The sequence below is a fragment of the Taudactylus pleione genome, unplaced genomic scaffold, assembly GCF_031769625.1.
Source record: "Taudactylus pleione unplaced genomic scaffold, aTauple2 ptg000892l, whole genome shotgun sequence".
NCBI classification, from domain to species: Eukaryota; Metazoa; Chordata; class Amphibia; order Anura; family Myobatrachidae; genus Taudactylus; species Taudactylus pleione.
In genome coordinates this window covers 282,869-306,594 of record NW_028285293.1, presented here as the reverse complement: position 1 = coordinate 306,594, position 23,726 = coordinate 282,869, and the positions used below count along the sequence as shown (strand labels likewise).

The 23,726-nt window shown below is 46.5% G+C and overlaps 1 protein-coding gene across 1 annotated transcript in view; it reads right to left on the bottom strand.

Moving 5' to 3' along the window:
- Window positions 1-17,908: 17,908 nt before the first annotated feature.
- Window positions 17,909-23,726, bottom strand: part of PDZD8 (PDZ domain containing 8) — a 108,858-nt gene continuing 103,040 nt past the window's right edge. The window contains exons 4-5 of the mRNA XM_088459060.1: window positions 22,949-23,105; window positions 17,909-21,842 (exon numbers count right to left, since the gene is read on the bottom strand). Of these exons, the coding sequence (XP_088315186.1) occupies window positions 19,717-21,842; window positions 22,949-23,105 (2,283 nt within the window). The 3' untranslated portion in view covers window positions 17,909-19,716. The remainder of the gene's footprint in view (window positions 21,843-22,948; window positions 23,106-23,726) is intronic.

The window sequence follows — 23,726 nt, the reverse complement described above, 5'->3', positions numbered from 1 at the left end:
AAGAAATAAACATTAATTTTCACTCCCGGGCAAACTCAGAAGGTAACGACGCTTTCAAGATTCCACCAAAGGTTCCGTTCAGATTAATATTCCATTATTTTCCCCACAAACGTAATCAGACATCTATTCATTCTCTCAGCTGATAAGAGGCTGAGGAGTCACAGGATGTCCCCTTACCATGTACCCTCTCCTCTGTGCCCCGTATACGCTCTTACCTGGACCCACGGCGGTTCCCCGAGTCTTCCTTCCCAGGGCTGGTTCCATCTTTTGCAGATTTAGGGATGGTGACCAGTGAGATAGAACATGGGGGGACCTATGACCCCGGTCTGGGTACTTTGTACGATTCCTCTTATGTACATTACAGTAAAATCTGTGGTCAGAAAGCTGCAATTTGGCCCTAATATATGAGTAACTGTGCCCCACATTTATTCCCCTACATCATATGTGTGAGTTAGTATAGTGCCCAGTATATCAGAGTACACTGCGGGGTACACTACACATACTGTACATATTTTGACGGTTGCCCTTTTGTGTACAGCAAAAATATGCAAATTTATACTGTGCGTACCCACAAAACAAGCTGCCCGCATATGCAGATTATCTCACCACTAACACCTGCGTCTGGCTGGGGGAGGGGTGGTGTAATGTAGGCCAGAGAAAGTGATGCAGATTATCTCACCTGTAATGCCTGTGTCTGGGTGGGGTGGTATAATGTGGGGCGCAGTAGCCATACGCTGTGGATTAGGGTCACCAGCACGAGCTGGCAAATCTCCTTACACATTGATAATGTCTGTATTGGAAATAAATAGTTGCCCTTAATTTAAACAGTTATTGAATAAATGATCAGCTCAATGGACTGAACTATCCTAATGGTCACATATTTGGTTTGTTATTGTCCAAATGGAGACAGAATGGTTTCCGCTGCTGTTTTTCATACTGTATAGACAGACGCAGATGCGGGAGAAGATGAAAGTAGGGACTCTAGGGGGTAAATTTACTAAGAATCGTGTCTAAACGAACTGCGCAACGCCGGGATTTACAGCCATGGCCAAAAGTTATGAGAATGACACAAGTATTGGTTATCACAAAGTTGTCTGCTTCAGTGTTTCAAGACCTTTGTCAGCTGTTATATAATGTTACATTACATAAGTGTCAGATGTTACTATGGTATACTGAGGTAACATTACATAAGTATCAGATGTTACTATGGTATACTGAGGTAACATTACAGCATTACATAAGTATCAGATGTTACTATGATATACTGAGGTAACATTACAGCATTACATAAGTATCAGATGTTACTATGGTATACTGAGGTAACATTACATAAGTGTCAGATGTTACTATGGTATACTGAGGTAACATTACAGCATTACATAAGTGTCAGATGTTACTATGGTATACTGAGGTAACATTACATAAGTATCAGATGTTACTATGGTATACTGAAGTAACATTACAGCATTACATAAGTGTCAGATGTTACTATGGTATACTGAGGTAACATTACATCATTACATAAGTGTCAGATATTACTATGGTATACTGAGGTAACATTACAGCATTACATAAGTATCAGATGTTACTATGGTATACTGAGGTAACATTACATAAGTGTCATGTTACTATGGTATACTGAGGTAACATTACATAAGTGTCAGATGTTACTATGGTATACTGAAGTAACATTACAGCATTACATAAGTGTCAGATGTTACTATGGTATACTGAGGTAACATTACAGCATTACATAAGTGTCAGATATTACTATGGTATACTGAGGTAACATTACAGCATTACATAAGTGTCAGATGTTACTATGATATACTGAGGTAACATTACATAAGTATCAGATGTTACTATGGTATACTGAGGTAACATTACATAAGTGTCATGTTACTATGGTATACTGAGGTAACATTACATAAGTATCAGATGTTACTATGGTATACTGAGGTAACATTACAGCATTACATAAGTATCAGATGTTACTATGATATACTGAGGTAACATTACAGCATTACATAAGTATCAGATGTTACTATGGTATACTGAGGTAACATTACATAAGTGTCATGTTACTATGGTATACTGAGGTAACATTACATAAGTGTCAGATGTTACTATATTATACTAAGGTAACATTACAGCATTACATAAGTGTCAGATATTACTATGGTATACTGAGGTAACATTACATAAGTATCAGATGTTACTATGGTATACTGAAGTAACATTACAGCATTACATAAGTGTCAGATATTACTATGGTATACTGAGGTAACATTACAGCATTACATAAGTGTCATGTTACTATGATATACTGAGGTAACATTACATAAGTATCAGATGTTACTATGGTATACTGAGGTAACATTACATAAGTATCAGATGTTACTATGATATACTGAGGTAACATTACATAAGTATCAGATGTTACTATGGTATACTGAGGTAACATTACATAAGTGTCATGTTACTATGGTATACTGAGGTAACATTACATAAGTATCAGATGTTACTATGGTATACTGAGGTAACATTACAGCATTACATAAGTATCAGATGTTACTATGATATACTGAGGTAACATTACAGCATTACATAAGTATCAGATGTTACTATGGTATACTGAGGTAACATTACATAAGTGTCATGTTACTATGGTATACTGAGGTAACATTACATAAGTGTCAGATGTTACTATATTATACTAAGGTAACATTACAGCATTACATAAGTGTCAGATGTTACTATGGTATACTGAGGTAACATTACATAAGTATCAGATGTTACTATGTATACTGAAGTAACATTACAGCATTACATAAGTGTCATGTTTCTATGATATACTGAGGTAACATTACATAAGTGTCAGATGTTACTATATTATACTAAGGTAACATTACAGCATTACATAAGTGTCAGATGTTACTATGGTATACTGAGGTAACATTACAGCATTACATAAGTGTCAGATATTACTATGGTATACTGAGGTAACATTACAGCATTACATAAGTGTCATGTTACTATGATATACTGAGGTAACATTACAGCATTACATAAGTGTCAGATATTACTATGGTATACTGAGGTAACATTACAGCATTACATAAGTGTCAGATATTACTATGGTATACTGAGGTAACATTACAGCATTACATAAGTGTCAGATATTACTATGGTATACTGAGGTAACATTACAGCATTACATAAGTGTCATGTTACTATGATATACTGAGGTAACATTACATAAGTATCAGATGTTACTATGGTATACTGAGGTAACATTACATAAGTATCAGATGTTACTATGATATACTGAGGTAACATTACATAAGTATCAGATGTTACTATGGTATACTGAGGTAACATTACATAAGTGTCATGTTACTATGGTATACTGAGGTAACATTACATAAGTATCAGATGTTACTATGGTATACTGAAGTAACATTACAGCATTACATAAGTGTCAGATATTACTATGGTATACTGAGGTAACATTACAGCATTACATAAGTGTCATGTTACTATGATATACTGAGGTAACATTACATAAGTATCAGATGTTACTATGGTATACTGAGGTAACATTACATAAGTATCAGATATTACTATGGTATACTGAGGTAACATTACATAAGTGTCAGATGTTACTATGATATACAGAGCTAACATTACAGCATTACATAAGTGTCAGATGTTACTATGATATACTGAGGTAACATTACAGCATTACATTAGTGTCAGATGTTACTATGGTATACTGAGTCCTGCATCTCCACTAAGCCACCTGGGACTTTGGCCTGGAGTTCTGCGGAACGCTCCAGCGTTCCAGGGGTTAAACACTGGCCAGGGGAGGCAGCCTTCCCTGTCTAACAGCCGGCTCCTCTCCGCTGCACAGCGCGCCTTTCCATCGCAGTCTGGCTGGGCTGTGGAAGCTTCAGTCCTCCAGCTCCGCCCCTTCAGTGGTCTCTGGCAGCCATCTCCTGGCTGTGTGTCACAGAAAGCAGGCAGGCGGTGCGGAGTCCGGGTCCCCCTACATACCTCTCCTCCTGGACGGTGGTCAGTGTATGTAGCACTTTTGTCCTACCAGACGCTAAGTCTGCATGGTTGACCAGTAAAGTGCTATTTAGTGCAGGTATTTTTATTATTCTGCATTGTATGTGACTGTATGCTAGCGCTGTCTGTCAGCCATTTTACTTTCCCTGTACCTGTTCTCTCTCTCTTAGCCCTAACACGTGTTGTGGGGGTACACCCTCACAGTCTGTTATTCTGTGTAGGGGGTCACAGACAGAGAAGAGGCTAGCAGTATAATGTATGACAGTGAGAGTGATACGCCTAATTTGACACCCACCCAGCTGTCCTGTAACAAATGTATAGCGACTTTAGAGTGGAAGACATAGTACTGGAGGGATTATGTTTGAGGCGCTATGGTCCCCCTACGGTCCCTGTCACTCCGCAGCAGCCTCCGTGGGCGTGTTTTGCACAAGCACTTACGGCCATTGCGGGACATTTAGCTCACCAGGGTTTTCTCAGGTTTGCTGTGTCGGCAGAGCCTGAAACTGGAAATGCTGTTCTGTTTGGCCTTTCTAGTGCACCGCGTGTGTTTACAAAAGTTATGGTGGTAATGGCAGCCCATCTGCGGCTCCAGGGAGTCCGCCTGTTACCGTACCTGGACAACCTCTTGCTGTTGGCAGGGTCTACAAAAGGTACTTCACCACCACCTACAGATGCACAGATGGTTGATCAATTGGAAAAAGTCCTCCCTGATCCCATCTCAAAGGATGCTCCATCTGGGAGCGCTGTTGGATTCCCAAAAGCAGAGGGTTTTTCTGACAACAGACAATATCTCTACTTTGTAGACATGAGTGTCCATATACTCAGCCATGCAGTTACTGGTATCCATGTTGTCGACATTCGACATGGTGGAATATGCCCAGTTTCACTCCCGGCCTTTGCAGAAATTGATCCTCTCCCGGTGGGATGGATTACCACATCGGATAAGCACACAAATTATGGTACTCTCTCCGGAGATGCATCTAGCTCTGACTTTGTGGCTGCAGTCGGTCCACCTCACCAAGAGGCGCCCCTTTTGAATTCCGGACCAAGAGGTGTTTCAGCTCCTAATGGACAAGTGGGGCCTTCCGGACATGGACCTCATGGTCTCTCGACAAAATCAAACTGCCTCTGTATGGATCCAGGACAAGAGACGCCAAGGCTCTCTTGGTAGACGCTCTGTCTGTGAAGTGGAACTTCCGGTTTGTGTACCTGTCTCCTGAATTACTTGAGGAAGGAGGGAAATGGGAGAAGTCTCTCCATCGACAGTCCATTGCTATTGCCTCAATGTCCAGACCTGTAGTATTAAGGTCCTTGCTTTTTCCCCTTCCCAAGTTGTCTGTCTTTGACGGCGTGGCTCTTGAGATATCCCTCCTAAGGTCATGGGGGGTTTTCTGGCTCTGTGGTTAACACCATGCTAAGGCCACGGAAACCTGCCTTTAGCACAGGGTGTGGCATACCTACTTTGAATGGTGTTGCCCCCGAGGTTACAACCCCCAAGTGTTTCCTCCCTAAGGTGGTTGCTAGTTTCCACATAAATGAGGAAATTTATTGTGCCGGCCTTTAATTCCCCAGACCTCTCGGCAGATGAGGCCTCACTGGACATGGTATGTGCCCTCAGGATTTATGTGGACCGTAGTAGTTCCCTTCGGAAGTCAGACTCCTTGTTTGTCCTCTACGGATTCCACAAGAAGGGATAGCCAGCCTATAAGCAAACTTTGGCTAGGTGGCTTCACATGGCAATCTCTGAGGCTTACACTCAAGAGGGCCTTCCAGTGCCGTCCTGTTAATGCTCATTCTACTTGGTCTGTGGGTCCTTCGTGGGCAGCTCACAGTGGCACCTCGCGCTGTTCAGCTTTGTAAGGCGGCCACGTGGTCCTGTGTCCGGACCTTTTTACGGTATTATGCATTTGATACCTTTGCCTCTCAGGATGCATCCTTTGGGCGGCAGATTCTCATCTCTGCGCAGGAGCGTCTCCACCCTTGAGGGTACTGCTTTGGGACATCCCCAAAGTCAGCCGGTGGACCGTGAAGAAAATGAGATATGGTAAGAACTTACCTTGTTATCTTTCTACGAAGTCCATAGGGTCCACAGGGCTCCCACCCTGACGCATCTGTACTTCAGATCGGCTTCGTTCTGGGCACCGGTTTTCAGTCTCCTTCTGTGTGAGAATGTGACTCTAGTGTGTTCCAGACTTCTCTCTTTTAGCCTCCTCCGGCCTTTGGCTTGCTATGAAACTGAGGTGCCTTTGGCCCGGGGTATAGAGGGAGACCCAAGTGCATCCTAAGAAAAATTTACTGCGTAAGGTGCCCGGTTGACTCTGCATCATCTATACCCCAAAGTCACCCTGTGGACATCGTAGAAAGAAAAAGATATGGTAAGAACTTACCTTCGTTCTCATTTTTCCCCTTTACCCTGGAATGGGGCCATTATGGGTATTCTTCCAGAGGGTCAGAGGATGACCAGGGGAGGCAGGAAATTTCTGACACCCCGATTCTTCAGCATTTGATCCAGGCTTCTCCTCAACATCCAGTTATACCATCATAAGCGCTTTCGCCATTCTCAAGTAGATAAGAAATTGGCATTGTTCTATAAGGAGGTTAGGGTGGAATCCTTCTCCGGGGCTTGGGAGCGCTACATCTCCACTGTGGCCCCATCTCTCCAGTATCAGAATTTTAAGGTTTTTCAACGTACTACTTGGTATTCTCTTCAGATATTGACCCCCAGTTGCTGTCTCCTCAGTGTAACATTGACCCTCTTTTAGTTCTTTGTTATGTAAAGAGTATCTGGGTTTTCTTGATCTGTTCTGTTTGAATCATTTGTGCCTTTTGCCTTCAGGACATTTTATTTAAACTGTTTCCTGTTTCAGTGAAAAGAATTGTAAAAAAAACCCCCGTAGACATCTACCAAACGTAAAAACCTCGCAAACACTCCCAGACCACTAGTTTCTCTAATAAGGGATTTTCCTCTTCGGTCCATGTAGGTATTGAAGAGTCCCCCCACAAAACTGAACTCAGCAGCTTTGCTCTATGGGAGTGATGCGAATGAGAGGTACCCCTCATAGGAATGGAGCCGCTAAGGTCAGAGCACGACCGGTCCCGTCCCTTGCCTCCGACCAATCACAGTGGACCCATTCATTCCTACGAGGAAGTCCGCGAGTGACCTCTCAATCGTATCCAGTTCCAATTGTAAATAAAAACATGGTGGTTGTTTCCAAAGTGCCCCCGATGCTGACATGGCTCATGTTAGTATAAATGGGGTAACCCCACCCCAAGAAAGAGACTTTTAAAAATGTGTACTGTTTTTTTTTTTTATATTTTCTTTACAGGTGCCAACAGGCCGTCAGCCAGGGCATGCTGGAACCATTAGTCTTATAAGTGCTGGCAGATCCAGGCACACCTACAAATTTGGCATGATGGTAGTTACTGGGACTTATAGTGCACCAAATTATATTATTACTATTACATTTTTTATAATTGATGGGCAATATGCTTCATCTGTGTATACTTGGAGCGTCCCCCAGCACAGGGGCTTCACACGTATCAAATAAAATAAACCTGCAACAACAAAAAAGAATAAGGAGTTTGAACATTTACGTTACGAGCTGCTGGTTCGCACAGAAATACCGTCTGGAACAATCTGTGTCTCATCTGTAATACCGACAAATTTTTGTAGAATTTGTAGGGGCTGAATACTTTTGCAAGCTACTGTAATTAGCGAAAATGTGAAAAGATCAGGCTCCTTCCCGCAATTTCAATAAAGTTTATGGCACCTTGGGACAAATTAATTTGATTTAAATTAATTCTCATGGAAAATCAATTTTCTTTTCCTGCTTGTTCGGTTATCGCTCCAGTTTTATGAAGGAATTAACAGCACTAAGTAGAGGATTTCGGTATTTACTGCTCGCTGCCCCAGGAATCCTCCATTCCTGTATCACAGCCTACGAGAGTTACCACACGGGGCCAATTAGAAGCCCATCAGCGGCCATTTCTAAATTTCAAAAGAGAAGATTTTGTTGCCGACACATTACAGAGACTGAGGAGCCCTAGAAAGTGGTACCCGGGGGCTCAGCGACACCATAATAGGGAATGTTACTGCGACTGGGCGACCTCGCTCCGCCAGACTTATGTTACAAAGGGAATAATGCAGAGGTTCCTAAACGCCGTTATTACAGTCCAGGTTTTAAGGTTATCCATGATTGAGTCCAGATGGTTAAATCAAATTGAGATACTAATTAAGTCACCTGTGCTTAAGCATGGCTATCCTTAAAATGAGAACTGTAATGGTGGCGTTTAGAAACCTCTGCAATAGAGAGGGGTTACATTACCGCTCGCATAGATTCTCTCTCATCATATGTAACAGCCTGGTACTAACTCCTCCCACTGCGTTGTACCACAACCAGCCTACTTCTGGGTATGTGTGTAGACACTGCCTGGGTAATGTCGGTCACTATGGTGCAGTCTGCAGGGTAAGGCGGAGGGTCTGAGGCTGGAGACACTGGGCTCACTCCAGAACAGCCGGAGATCAGAATAGTGTTTTGCGCTTTTCTGATGGTCACAGGATACAGCAGTTGCTGTAGTCTTATAAGTGCCGGCAAATCCAGGCACGCCTACAAATTGGGGATGATGGGTGGTGCTGGGACTTGTAGTGCATCAAATTATATTAATACTATTCAATTTTTTATAATTGTAGGGCAATATGCTTCACCAAACACACCCAATTTACCCATTATTTTGCTCACAAGTTTTTGAAAAGACTCTGGGTGCACACACACGTAAAGATTTTCTGTCCAACCATCCAACTAGTTGATTGGTTGGAATGAAAATATGGTAACGTATGGGAGTAACTGATTATCAGCAATTTGCTCCTAAATGCCAGAAAATGGATAAAAACTTGTCTGACGCCATTTTTATCTGTTTTCTGGCATTTAGGAGCAAATTGCTTATAATCAGTTACTCCCATACGTTACCAGATTCTCATTCCAACCTATCAACTAGTTGGATGGTTGGACAGAAAATCTTTACGTTTGTACCCAGCCTAAGTGCCTGATTCATTACGGGTCGCTATTGTGATTGCAACTGCGATTACGCATGCAGTTCTGCTGCAAAAATATGCTAATGTTTGCCACAGCACAGCCAGCATAGAGACGCCCACTACTACTATCTCACATCTGTAATACCTCACAGTCCTGTGTATACATCTGTAACATCCGCCACAGCACAGCCAGCATAGAGACACCACTACTGCTATCTCACATCTGTAATACATCACAGTCCTGTGTATACATCTGTAACATCAGTCACAGCTCAGCCAGCATAGAGACACCCACTACTGCTATCTCACATCTGTAACATCAGTCACAGCTCAGCCAGCATAGAGACACCCACTACTGCTATCTCACATATGTAATACATCACAGTCCTGTGTATACATCTGTAACATCAGCCACAGCACAGCCAACATAGAGACACCCACTACTGCTATCTCACATCTGTAATACCTCACAGTCCTGTGTATACATCTGTAACATCAGCCACAGCACAGCCAGCATAGAGACACCCACTACTGCTATCTCACATCTGTAATACCTCACAGTCCTGTGTATACATCAGTAACATCAGCCACAGCTCAGCCAGCATAGAGACACCCACTACTGCTATCTCACATCTGTAATACCTCACAGTCCTGTGTATACATCAGTAACATCAGCCACAGCACAGCCAGCATAGAGACACCCACTACTGCTATCTCACATATGTAATACCTCACAGTCCTGTGTATACATCTGTAACATCAGCCACAGCTCAGCCAGCATAGAGACACCACTACTGCTATCTCACATCTGTAATACCTCACAGTCCTGTGTATACATCTGTAACATCAGCCACAGCACAGCCAGCATAGAGACATCCACTACTGCTATCTCACATCTGTAATACCTCACAGTTCTGTGTATACATCTGTAACATCAGCCACAGCTCAGCCAGCATAGAGACACCACTACTGCTATCTCACATCTGTAATACCTCACAGTCCTGTGTATACATCGGTAACATCAGCCACAGCACAGCCAGCATAGAGACACCCACTACTGCTATCTCACATCTGTAATACCTCACAGTCCTGTGTATACATCTGTAACATCAGCCACAGCTCAGCCAGCATAGACACCCACTACTGCTATCTCACTTCTGTAATACCTCACAGTCCTGTGTATACATCAGTAACATCAGCCACAGCACTGCCAGCATAGACACCCACTACTGCTATCTCACTTCTGTAATACCTCACAGTCCTGTGTATACATCTGTAACATCAGCCACAGCTCAGCCAGCATAGACACCCACTACTGCTATCTCACTTCTGTAATACCTCACAGTCCTGTGTATACATCTGTAACATCAGCCACAGCTCAGCCAGCATAGAGACACCCACTACTGCTATCTCACATCTGTAATACCTCACAGTCCTGTGTATACATCAGTAACATCAGCCACTGCTCAGCCATCATAGAGACACCCACTACTGCTATCTCACTTCTGTAATACCTCACAGTTCTGTGTATACATCTGTAACATCAGCCACAGCTCAGCCAGCATAGAGACACCACTACTGCTATCTCACATCTGTAATACCTCACAGTCCTGTGTATACATCGGTAACATCAGCCACAGCACAGCCAGCATAGAGACACCCACTACTGCTATCTCACATCTGTAATACCTCACAGTCCTGTGTATACATCTGTAACATCAGCCACAGCTCAGCCAGCATAGACACCCACTACTGCTATCTCACTTCTGTAATACCTCACAGTCCTGTGTATACATCAGTAACATCAGCCACAGCACTGCCAGCATAGACACCCACTACTGCTATCTCACTTCTGTAATACCTCACAGTCCTGTGTATACATCTGTAACATCAGCCACAGCTCAGCCAGCATAGACACCCACTACTGCTATCTCACTTCTGTAATACCTCACAGTCCTGTGTATACATCTGTAACATCAGCCACAGCTCAGCCAGCATAGAGACACCCACTACTGCTATCTCACATCTGTAATACCTCACAGTCCTGTGTATACATCAGTAACATCAGCCACTGCTCAGCCATCATAGAGACACCCACTACTGCTATCTCACTTCTGTAATACCTCACAGTCCTGTGTATACATCTGTAACATCAGCCACAGCTCAGCCAGCATAGAGACACCACTACTGCTATCTCACATCTGTAATACCTCACAGTCCTGTGTATACATCTGTAACATCAGCCACAGCACAGCCAGCATAGAGACACCCACTACTGATATCTCACATCTGTAATACCTCACAGTCCTGTGTATACATCTGTAATACCTCACAGTCCTGTGTATACATCTGTAACATCAGCCCGTTACACAGAATTACAGCAGTTGTGACCAGTCTCAGAAATTGCAACTTCTGTCGCACACAGTGAGTACTCCGGCTGTAAATGCTGTTGCAGTGGCTAATTTATGCACGCCCATGTACCATACCAGCATTCAAATGTACTGGCACAACTGCGTTTTTCCAACCACTCCACCCCCCCCCCACCCCCAAATGCTGACGTCCTGTCATCCACTCTGAATGGCTTTGTATTTGCATACGTGATTGCAGTGCAATACACACCATCAGATGGTCTGCGTACACTGTTGCAATTGCGATCAGTGATGAATCAGGCCCTAAAGGCTCCCCCACACGGTGCCAGTTTCCACACGATTTGGCCATTTTTGATCGATTGGATCGACCAGTCGTGTAAAAACTGCCATTTGTGGGACTGATAATGTGCACCCCCGCCGTCATACATCGTCGCAGATCACAGGAACCTGCGGGAAGATATTGAGCGTTCTTTGAATAAAATCATTCCGTGTGTGTGGACACGGAATGATGTCAAGCAAGATACAGATGTATGTAGCACGGACCAGGGAAATCAGCGAGACCCGTCACACACACGTCTGTCCCAAGCCGGGTTTTCTTTATACCCTGCGGCACAATCCTCCATGATGGTCACAGGATACACAGTCAGGGGCTGCAGAGATCTGACAATACCACAAGCCCCCTCCTGGATCCCTGAACCAAGCAAACAAAGTGCAGGGACACATTTAAAGTTGTCCCTAATGGACAGAGGGAGTGGTCACTCTAAAGTGCCCGAGACCACCTGGACAGTAAATCGCAGCCCAGGTGACGTCTATAGTGAGGGGGTGATAACCTCCTAAACTTTACTCCGGGATCTTATTACCTGGATATGTGGTGGGGAGGGGGAAAAAGACCTCAGCACTGGTACACAGCCTCTAGAATGAACACAGGTGATGGTGGAGATGTACTACCGTGACACTAAATTAAAATAAATGTGTGTAAATTATGCACAGAGGGGCTCCCATGAGAGCAGAATAGAGAGGAGAGAACCGTCCTCTCCTGTTTGGGGCACTAATCCACATAGGTCAAGTGAAAAAATAAAACTTTTATTAAAACCACCACATAGAACTGAGGGATGTTTATTACTGATTTACTCTCTCTCTGTTCTCTGTGGTGGTTTTAATAGAAGTTTTATTTTTTCACTTGACCTTTTGGATTATTGCCCCAAACAGGAGAGGACGGTTCTCTCTCTTCTCCATTGTTTGCGGATGGAATCACCTTGTCTGGCCACATTTTGGGCTCCAGAGGCAGATAGAGAAGATCCTTAGGCCGCAGACACCAACGCATTGGCGCATTACTTTACACCCCCTGGTGCATACTGCGCAGCTCCAGGACTTGGTCCGGGCTGCAGAACGTCTGCTCCTCCCAACGCACACTGGGGTATCCGGAGCCGCCGCTCCCAGTCACCCAACATGTGGCCAATCCTAGCCCTGCAGCCCAGGACAAAGGCCCCGGCTGCAGCAACCACTGACCAGCTGCACAAATACTGAGATGTAACTATTACAGTGCTAGGGCACTCAGCATTACCCCCAGGCTGTATACGGTGCTAGGGCACTCAGCATTACCCCCAGGCTGTATACGGTGCTAGGGCACTCAGCATTACCCCCAGGCTGTATACGGTGCTAGGGCACTCAGCATTACCCCCAGGCTGTATACGGTGCTAGGGCACTCAGCATTACCCCCAGGCTGTATACGGTGCTAGGGCACTCAGCATTACCCCCAGACTGTATACGGTGCTAGGGCACTCAGCATTACCTCCAGGCTGTATACAGCGCTAGGGCACTCAGCATTACCTCCAGGCTGTATACAATGCCGCACATCATTGCAGCTAGTCCAGGTTTTACCCCTTCAGTGCCGCGGCCGCCATATTTGCCACATACCTCGTCTCTGGGCCAGTTATCCATTAGTGAGTCATTCGCTCTAGACCACAAGTTCTCAAACTAGGTCCCCAAACAGTGCATGTTTTCCAGGCCTCACAGAAATCACAGGTGAAATAATTAACTCCATCTGTGGATCTTTTAAAACGTGTCAGTGAGTAATGATTACACCTGTGCACCTGCTGGGTGACCTGGGAAACGTGTCAGTGAGTAATGATTACACCTGTGCTCCTGCTGGGTGCCCTGGGAAATGTGTCAGTGAGTAATGATTACACCTGTGCACATGCTGGGTGACCTGGGAAATGTGTCAGTGAGTAATGATTACACCTGTGCTCCTGCTGGGTGACCTGGGAAACGTGTCAGTGAGTAATGATTACACCTGTGCTCCTGCTGGGTGCCCTGGGAAATGTGTCAGTGAGTAATGATTACACCTGTGCACATGCTGGGTGACCTGGGAAATGTGTCAGTGAGTAATGATTACACCTGTGCTCCTGCTGGGTGACCTGGGAAACGTGTCAGTGAGTAATGATTACACCTGTGCACCTGCTGGTGACCTGGGAAATGTGTCAGTGAGTAATGATTACACCTGTGCACATGCTGGGTGACCTGGAAAACATGACCTGTGTGGGGTCCTGAGGACAGAATTTGAGAACCACTGGTTTAGACCATCCATGACCATGCATTAAATGTAATGGAAAATTAGGATTTTGGTACTTACCGATAAATCCCTTTCTCCGATTCCACCGGGGACACTGGAGTCTCAGTACAGTGGGGTATAGAAGTGGGTTAACTGGGAGTTGGCACCTTTAAAAAATGTGTATGGTAGCTAGCTCCTCCCCCTCTATACCCCCTACAGGCAGTCTAAAGAAACTGTGCCCGAGGGGAGCTGGAAAGTAAGGAGAAAGGAGACAGAAAAGCTACAGCATTCATGTACAAAGAAATAAACAGTATTATAAAAGAAAAATAACATTCCAATCAGACAATAGAAACACAAACAACCGCTGCCCCTGGAAAACAGTAACTAGAGCAGCGCAGGGTGGGCGTCCAGTGTCCCCTGTGGAATCGGAGAAAGGGATTTATCGGTAAGTACCAAAATCCTAATTTCTCCTTCATCCACTAGGGGACGCTGGAGTCTCAGTACAATGGGGACGTCGCAGAGCTCACATCCCGGTGGGAGAGCGCTGAGAACCCTGCAAAACTGCACGGCCAAACTCTGGAGCAGAGGCCGCAAAAGTATGTAAGCGGTAAAACTTTAGAAAAGTGTGCCTGCCTGACCAAGCGGCCGCTCGACAAAGCTGGTTTAAAGAAACTCCACGAGCAGCCACCCATGAAGGGACTACCGAGCGCGTTGAATGTGCCATAATGGAGACCGGTGGTTGTCATGAGGCCACCACATAAGCCTGTCTGATAGTCAGACGAATCCATCTTGAAATGGTTTGTTTGGAAGCCGGCCAACCTGGACGCGCCAAATCAAACCGAACAAACAAAGCATCGGACTTTCGGAGAGAAGCAGTCCTGTCGACACACATCCGGAGCGCTGTGACGACATCTAAGGACCTAGAGGCTGGAGACTCATCCTTAAACACAGGGACCACAATTGGTTGGTATATATGAAAAGCAGATACTACTTTTGGAAGGTAGGACTTTTGTGTGCGTAACTCTGCCCTATCTTCATGGAAAATGAGATAAGGAGGATGACATGATAAAGCACCTAATTCAGACACATGCCTCGCTGAGGCGAGCGCCAAAAGGAGAACCACCTTCCAAGTTAAGTACTTTATCTCCACCCTCTAACGGCTCAAAGGTGTCAGACTGGAGAAAAGCCAATACCAAGTCTAAGTCCCATGGTGCCGTTGGAGGCACAAAAGGAGGCTGAAGCCTGACTATGCTCTGGAGAAAGGTCTGGCTATCCGGCAATAAGGCCAATTTCATCTGAAAGAAAACAGACAACGCGGATACCTGTACCTTTAAGGAACCAATACGAAGACCCGCTGTTAAACCAGCCTGAAGGAAAAGAAGGAGACATGATACCTTAAATACTGACGGAGGAGAATTGTGTCTTTCACACCAAGCTACATACGTCTTTCATATACGATAGTAATGTTGAGACGTGACTTCTTTCCGAGCCCGAATCATGGTGGGAATCACACTTGATGGGATTCCCTTTTTCCTGAGGACGGCCCTTTCAATAGCCACGACGTCAAAAGAAGCCGCCTTAAAGTCTTGATAAATAAACAGCCCCTGAAGAACGAGGTAGTCTTGTAGAGGAAGCGGCCACGGCTCATCTATCAACAGATTCCGTATCTGTGAGTACCACGCTCGTCTGGGCCAATCTGGAGCTACTAGTAGCACCCTGACATTTTCGCGTTTGATTCTTTGAAGCAATCGGGGGATGAGCGGGAAAGGAGGGAATAGGTATATGTAGTGAAACGGCCACAGTGTAGTCAGTGCATCCACTGCTGCTGACTGCGGGTCCTTTGTTTGGGAACAGTAAATTGGTAATTGTTGGTTCAACCTCGACGCCATGAGGTCGGCCCCACCGCAGAGTCAGTTGGTGAAATACCTGAGGATTGAGCGACCATTCCCCGGAAGAATGTCCTGCCGACTGAGGTAGTCGGCCTCCCAATATTCCACTCCTCGGATGAAGATTGCAGAAATCGCCACTGCGAATTCCTCCGCCCAAAGCAGAATTCTGCTTACTTGTCTCATGGCGGCCCTGCTTTTGGTGCGGCCGCCCTGTCTGTTTATATATGCCACCACTGTGGCATTGTCCGACTGTACTCTGATTGCCCAACCCTGCAACAGAGGATGCGTCAGCTGGAGCGCATAAAACACTGCTCTTAATTCAAGAATATTTATGGGAAGTCCTGCCTCCCGCTGAGTCCAGTGCCCCTGAAAATGTTTCCCCAGGGTCACTGCTCCCCACCCTCTCACACTTGCGTCTGTGGTGAGGAGAATCCAATCCCACACTGCAAACTGTCTTCCTGCCAGCAGGTGAGAGGGACTCAACCACCAAATAAGAGATGTACGGGTTTGGGGAGACAATAGGACTCGCTGGTGGAGAAAGAGGTGGGATCCTGACCACTGGTAGAGAAGGTCCAACTGAAATGGCCGGGCATGAAATCTTGCATATTAAATCGCCTCGAATGTCGCCACCATCTTCCCCAGAAGACGGATACAGAGGTATACAGACACTCTGTGATGCCGCAGAATCAGACGTACCATGTGCTGAATGGAGGAGACCTTGTCCTGAGGTAGAAATACCTTTTGTTCCACCGTGTCCAATATCATTCCCAGGAATAGCAGACGTTGTGTTGGAATCAAAGGATTTTTGGAAATGTAGAATCCACCCATGTGGTAAGAGAAGATTCTGGATTAATTGAATGTCCAGTAACAAGCGAGCTACTGCCGAGGCCTTGATCAGGAGATTGTCCAAGTATGGAACAATGATGACCCCCTGAAGAGACAGCAGAGCCATCATAACGGCCATGACCTTCGTGAACACTCTTGGTGCCGACGAATGACCGAAAGGTAGGGCCTGAAATTGCAAATGCGAGTCTAGGACCGCAAATCGAAGAAATGCCTGAGGAGGAGGCCAGATCCTATTTACTGTACCCGCCTAACGTTCTGGCTCACCTGCTATTCAGAGAGCAAGGACACACTAACCTGAAGGCTGCCATTGCTGCCGGTGGCGGGCTTTTGCTGTGGGAGCCCGCGACGAGCGCCGCATGCAGCGCATCTTGGGACTCCCCAGAGACTGAGGTCTCTGTAGCAGGAGACCTCAGCGCACACCGCAAGCAGCGGCGGTGAGGTCTCCCTGGGAGCTCCAACGGCGCAGACAGGCAGGGGCAGCGAGCTGCCTGTCTGTGTCCCCAACTGCCGATTGCAGAATCGTTTCTTTTAAAAATAATAGAGAGCCCTAAGGAGCATAGGTCCAGCTCCCAGGGCACAAATTTTAGACTGGGCTGTGGGGGCTATAGAGGGGGAGGAGCTAGCTACCATTTAAATGTTTTAAAGGTGCCAGCTCCCAGTTAACCCACTTCTATACCCCACTGTACTGAGACTCCAGTGTCCCCTAATGGATGAAAGAGAAATCCTCAATAACTGTTCCCTATTGCACAGTATGATGGAGAGCTTCTCTCTCCCCCCCTCTCTCTCCCCCCCCCCTCTCTCTCCCCCCCTCTCTCTCCCCCCCCTCTCTCTCTAGCAGGAGATAAATTACATTGATGGCAGCAACCACCACTAGTTAAAGGTTTTACATCCAATATAACGCTCCTTTATTAAACAGATAAAACTTTATAGAACTAAATCCCTGTTTCTCATTAGTTTTTAAAATAACCATAAAGTATCTGTGTATTTAATGTCCATACACAGCATAAATAGATCACAGATCGTACAAATACACAAGAGACATATGTACCATCACCCGCTCCGCTTCCCGCGCTGGACACAACCCATTAGAAAGCGCTCATTTCCGGACAGCGCGACTCTCCTCAGAGCTGGATGACAGGTACGATGAGAACATCCTGCAACGCTTTTATTATGGAAGCTATGTATATTACAGCATTGTGGCAAAGATTTCCAGTACAACCCAGGAATTCCAACTGCAGAAGCCAAATGACCAGTCCCTTCACTCCAACCCTTTACTCCATTTACACACACATATAGATATAAAAATATTGCACTACATTTATCCTGCACAGTACAAAAGATAAATGGAATTAGCAGCATTGAATCAACCGCAGATTACCCCCCTCCTGATTACAGACATTTACGTACAGACACAAAGTTAAAGGTTGGTTTTGCAGCGTCCAGACAGCGATGGTGAGTACAGGACACCGCCATAAACAATTTGGAAGACAAGGATCATAGATGTGTTAAATCCCCCATTCCCCATCCTCGTAGACATCTTCCTCTATGTGAGCCCACTTCCAATAAGGGAATGACAGAACAGGCAGGTAAGACCGATAACCCTCAGCACCACCAGTCCCTGTAACCAGCACAGCTGTACAGACAGTAACACCATCATCCTGCGGAATAGAGAGTGAGGGGTTTGGGGATGAGAACAAGGAATGAGTGTTATGGAGAGAGTGAGCAGAAGACACTAGTATACCTCTCACACTATACACAGACAGCCGCTGTAACCAGCACAGCTGTACAGACAGTAACACTATCATCCTGCGGAATAGAGAGTGAGGGGTTTGGGGATGAGAACAAGGAATGAGTGTTATGGAGAGAGTGAGCACTTACGCAGAAGACACTAGTATACCTCTCACACTAACTATACAGACAGCCGCTGTAACCAGCACAGCTGTACAGGCAGTAACACTATCATCCTGCGGAATAGAGAGTGAGGGGTTTGGGGATGAGAACAAGGGATGACTGTTATGGGGAGAGTGAGCAGAAGACACTAGTATACCTCTCACACTAACTATACAGACAGCCGCTGTAGGCGTATAAGACAATGGGGCTTATGTAATAGGATGTGAGCTTGTGCCAAGCTGGTTTTGCCTTTACAATGATTGCCGCTTTAAAGATACGGAAACAGTCGCATGATTTCCCGCAGCAGCACAAGCTCGCACCCTATTACATAAGCCCCAATAACTGAATGAGCGTCTTCTATATTTCATATAAAACTTGGGGAACATCTGTTATAACCACATTGGCTGAAACTAGATTTTCACATTGAAACGTGTGAATTGTGTGTAATGTTCTGTAGTAAAAATTATCCTCTGGGATTTTGGCTTTTCCGGTGTGGTCACTGGTGGCATTTCAGCCACAGTGGCATCTTGTGGAGTGTGCACTTAATTACATGATCTTTGGTCATTGCGTGTCTTATAAAGGGAAGAATATTCTACAATACGCCCACTGAGTACGGTCATAAATGCCTTCATGTTCTCCTCTGCCAGCAAAGGGTTACTATAAAGTGTTTAACGCTCCCCAAAAATAACTATCCAACCAAAGAAATGTTTTCACGGTGAACAAACATATACACACACATATATATATATATATAAAATGGCAGCTACAACATAAAAGGAAAAGGAAATCCATTGTGGTTTAAATACCGAATGTACATTCTCACATTGTTCCCAATGAGCCACTATTCTGCAAAAAAGTTATTCCTGCAATGCGACACCAGTCCACCAGCTGCATCGGCACAGCCCATACGGTAAAGATTCCACCCAGCGTTTGGCAGGAAGCCGTGGTGCTGTGACTACTTACAGATTTTTCTTTGATGAATGCAGAACATAGTAAGTGCAAATCAGTATGCCAAGGTGTAAGAATGATCATTGGTGAGAGGATGCAATTATAGAGCCATAGAATCATCTACTCCGCCTCCGGGGAGTCAGGAAGGTTCTCCTCAGAGGGGATGTTACAGGTCTCCCTCTCCTCCAGAATTAGGTCCTCCTCCTCCATATCCGCAGCTTCGCCCGCTGCCATGGGTTCCTCATCATACTTTGCCATCTTCCTGGGTTGTGCCAAGGAGGAGTTCTCTAGTGATTCTATGTCCTCGATTCCTGCCCGGTAGTGGATCATTAGCAGTGTCAGAGCCTGCAGCCTCTCCCCAGACTTAGACAGTGCCGCAGAGAGAAGGGCTTTTCTCCTGGCATCTGCACTTTCTCGCTCTTCTTTCACAAGAGAATTGTTATGTTCCAACTCTTGATCTATTTCATTCTGAAGCTTGTCCAGCATGAACTCCAACTTCTGTATCCGTTCTTCAGTGGGCAGACCTCTGTAGAGATCTCGTCCAATTTCTTTGACAGCGATAAACACGCTGTCATCCAAACCTCCCTCTCTTCTGACTAGTTTTCCAGTGCCTCCACTAGGCCGCTTTGAAGGACTGCTCGCCCCGCAGGTCTCTGTGTCACTGCTCTCATTGTCTGAAGTGTTTGGCGTTTGCTTTGGTGAAGGCTCAACCAAGTCACAACCTTGCTCTGGCTGCCGTGTTTTGGGTGCTTGCCTTAAATTTAGGAGGCGGGAGCTGGTGTTGATGATATGTCTGGTGATGCCTGTAGTTCTATTTCCTAGAGATTTGGACTCCAGGTCAACTCTCTTCTCCAAGGAGACACAGTAAGGATTTTCCGCTAGGCATTTTTCCTGACATTTCTTATGGCAGACGTAGCCACAGATGATGCACTGAGAAGCTGCCTTCGTCCATACCTTTTTCTTACAGTGATCGCAGAGAGTTGAATTCTGAAACTGAGTATCTTGGAAATTGTGTTTTGGTTCAGAGAAATTAGCAGGGGTGAAGGGCATCTCTTCTCTCTGCAGCGAGGCCACATCATCTGTAAGGCTAGCATCCTTCTCTTTCTCTTGGAGAATACTAGAGCTTTCAGACTCTCCTTCCATTAAGTATTTGAAGTTTAAGGAAACATCCCCATAGCAGAATTTCTCATTGAATCCTTTATGCATGCTTACACTTCTCAATGCAGTTCTACTAACGGTGGCCTTCGGTTCTGGGGCATTTAGCCTGAAGCTGGTAAGGTACTCCAGAGACGATGTGCAAAGGCATTCTAAAGAGATGTCTTCTAGTCTGATACTGACGTGCCCAACGCAACAGAGACTGCCAGTCTTAAGAGAGTCTCTGCACCAAAGAGCTACATTCAAATATCTGTGGTGGCTTTCCACATCAAATATGCAAGATGCCCTTGTCCAACGACCGTGACGACTCCTATACAGCGTTTCTGGGGACTCCCAGACATGCTGCTCTTCTGTACTATCCTTTGTACTGGTAGAACTTTCAGATATCTTGTCCTTTGCAGCATCTTGCTTTAGGGAGATGGGTTTCTGTGGAACAAGCTCTTCCACTAGATCCACTTGTTTCCCAGACTTCTCAGTTGGCTTATCACCATTCACAGGGGGTGGAGCTGCTTTATCTGTTTTGTCAAGTAAGGGTTCAGCACAATCCAAAGGATTCTGAGTTTCACAGGTAGTTAAAGTAAGTTTAACTTGAGGTCTTGGAGGTACTGGTGGCTTGTTGCCAGATCCTGATGACACTTTGCTGGGCTGGGGAGGGTCTTGGTTCTCTGCGACAATCTTCCCAACTTTCACCTGAGTCTTTGATGCTACTTGGTTACCTGGGGGATTTGGCTTACGACTTAGGATGGGAGATATGGATCCCAAAGATTTTGTGGAAAGATTTCCTGCAAGACGTTTAGGACTTTGATTTACAGGCAGAAAAATGTCATCCTTGCTCTCCCCAGGAGGCTTGATTTCATTGGCCAAGTCCTCAAATTCAGAATCTAATTCTTTGTTTTCGGGATCAACAATGAGACTTGTAGAATCCTCCTCAAATGTTTGCGGAAAAGCAGAATCATCCAATGTCCCCAAATTGTCAAGGTGCCCTCCGCCATATTGGTTCTGTCCTGCTGGACGTTCATAGAACAATAGCACTCTGTCCCCGGCCTGCTTAATGAGCTTTGAGGCTTGAACTGATGATGTAACCTTGACACCTGTAATAAAGAAAACATATATAGTAAAAAGGGGCCAAAGATTAATTAATAAGTGAGTGAAGGGGGTTTGGTAATCAGGGTGTACCATGTTTAAGGACTTTTATACGAGCTATTTAAGATTTACCAAACTGGTTGAACCGGTTACTGCTGTTGGTCCGCTCAAGTTCTCATTACAGTAAAAAATGCAGCCAGTGTTCTCCCCACACTATGGGGGTCATTCAGACCCGCTCGCGAGCGCAGGACGCTCGCAAGCTGGTCGATGTTCCCCCACTGCGCATGCGCACGACGGAGGGAGCTCCGTCGTGCGCATGCACGAGACCCGGCGAGCGACGGGCTCTCCATCGCTCCGGGTCTCGCACCAAAGGGGGCGTGCTGTCGATGTTGATTGACAGCACGCCCCCTTTGGTGGGCGTGCCTGCCAGAAGGAGGCGTCCCCATGGGAACGCCTACCGTCTGAAGCCGGCCCCACTGACATCACTAGTGATGTCAGTGGGAGTGATTTTGGCTCTGATAGAGGCAAAATCACTCCAGGGCTTGCTGCAGAGAGACCCTACCGCAGGGTCTCTGTCGCAAGCCCGATGGTCAAGTCCATTGCGACCATCATCATGGACGCTCGCATATGCTGTGGGTGGTCACCCACAGCTATGCGAGCGGCCAGGAGGACGCTCCATTTTCATGGAGGAGGGCCCTGATTCAGAGCGAGCGCTCTAGTCAGAGTGTTCGGCTCTGAATCAGGCCCTATATCTCTTGGCTGGTCCGTTCGGCAAAATTTCCTGCCACCCAGCACTGTGACGCTGCTGAAAGTTGCGCTGTGCGACTAATTGGCCACCTCACAATTTTAGCTCTGTGCTTGGACGCATCCCCATTGGGAGGACGCCGCTGGCCGCCCTCTGCTCTTAGTCCACGACAAACAGTAAGGGAGATGCCAGATGGGAGGGGGAGGATGAAATGGGCTGCTGTGATAGGGTTCGGTTCTCCCCCACTCCATGTTCCCTTCCCCCCACCCCAGTTCGCACGCACATTACAGCCCCTTCACCAGCTGCCTCATTATGCCTCCTGGCAAAAGAGAAAGAAATAACCCGAGGTAAATGCTGCCCCCCCCATACCTCCGATCGCTATAAGGCGGTCGCCTCTCTTCAGGTCTGCTCCAGCAGCAGGAGAATTTGGCGTCACGGTCTCCACACATACATGTCCTGACTCTCCATCTCTGGCCTGGACCATTATGAGACCGATGTTCTGTGATGTTCCTTTTATTAGCTCCACCTGTCACAGACACAAGAAGAGGCATTTTATAATGAAACGTGTTACAATTATGTTACATTTCTAGTTCTAAATAAAGAAAAAGCCATCACCAGCGCTACAGTGACCAAAGTAATGATCAACGGCAAGAAAGCATAACGCCCCAGGGCAGGGCACGGGGAGAGGGCGTGCGGGCGAGGGCGGGGCACGGGGAGAGGGCGTGCGGGCGAGGGCGGGGCACGGGGAGAGGGCGTGCGGGCGAGGGCGGGGCACGGGGAGAGGGCGTGCGGGCGAGGGCGGGGCACGGGGAGAGGGCGTGCGGGCGGGGCACAGGGAGAGGGCGTGCGGGTGGGGCACAGGGAGAGGGCGTGCGGGCGAGGGCACGGGGAGAGGGCGTGCGGGCGAGGGCACGGGGAGAGGGCGTGCGGGCGAGGGCACGGGGAGAGGGCGTGCGGGCGAGGGCACGGGGAGAGGGCGTGCGGGCGAGGGCACGGGGAGAGGGCGTGCGGGAGAGGGCGTGCGGGCGAGGGCACGGGGAGAGGGCGTGCGGGCGAGGGCACGGGGAGAGGGCGTGCGGGAGAGGGCACGGGGAGAGGGCGAGGGCCGGGCACGGGGAGAGGGCCGGGCACGGGGAGAGGACGTGCG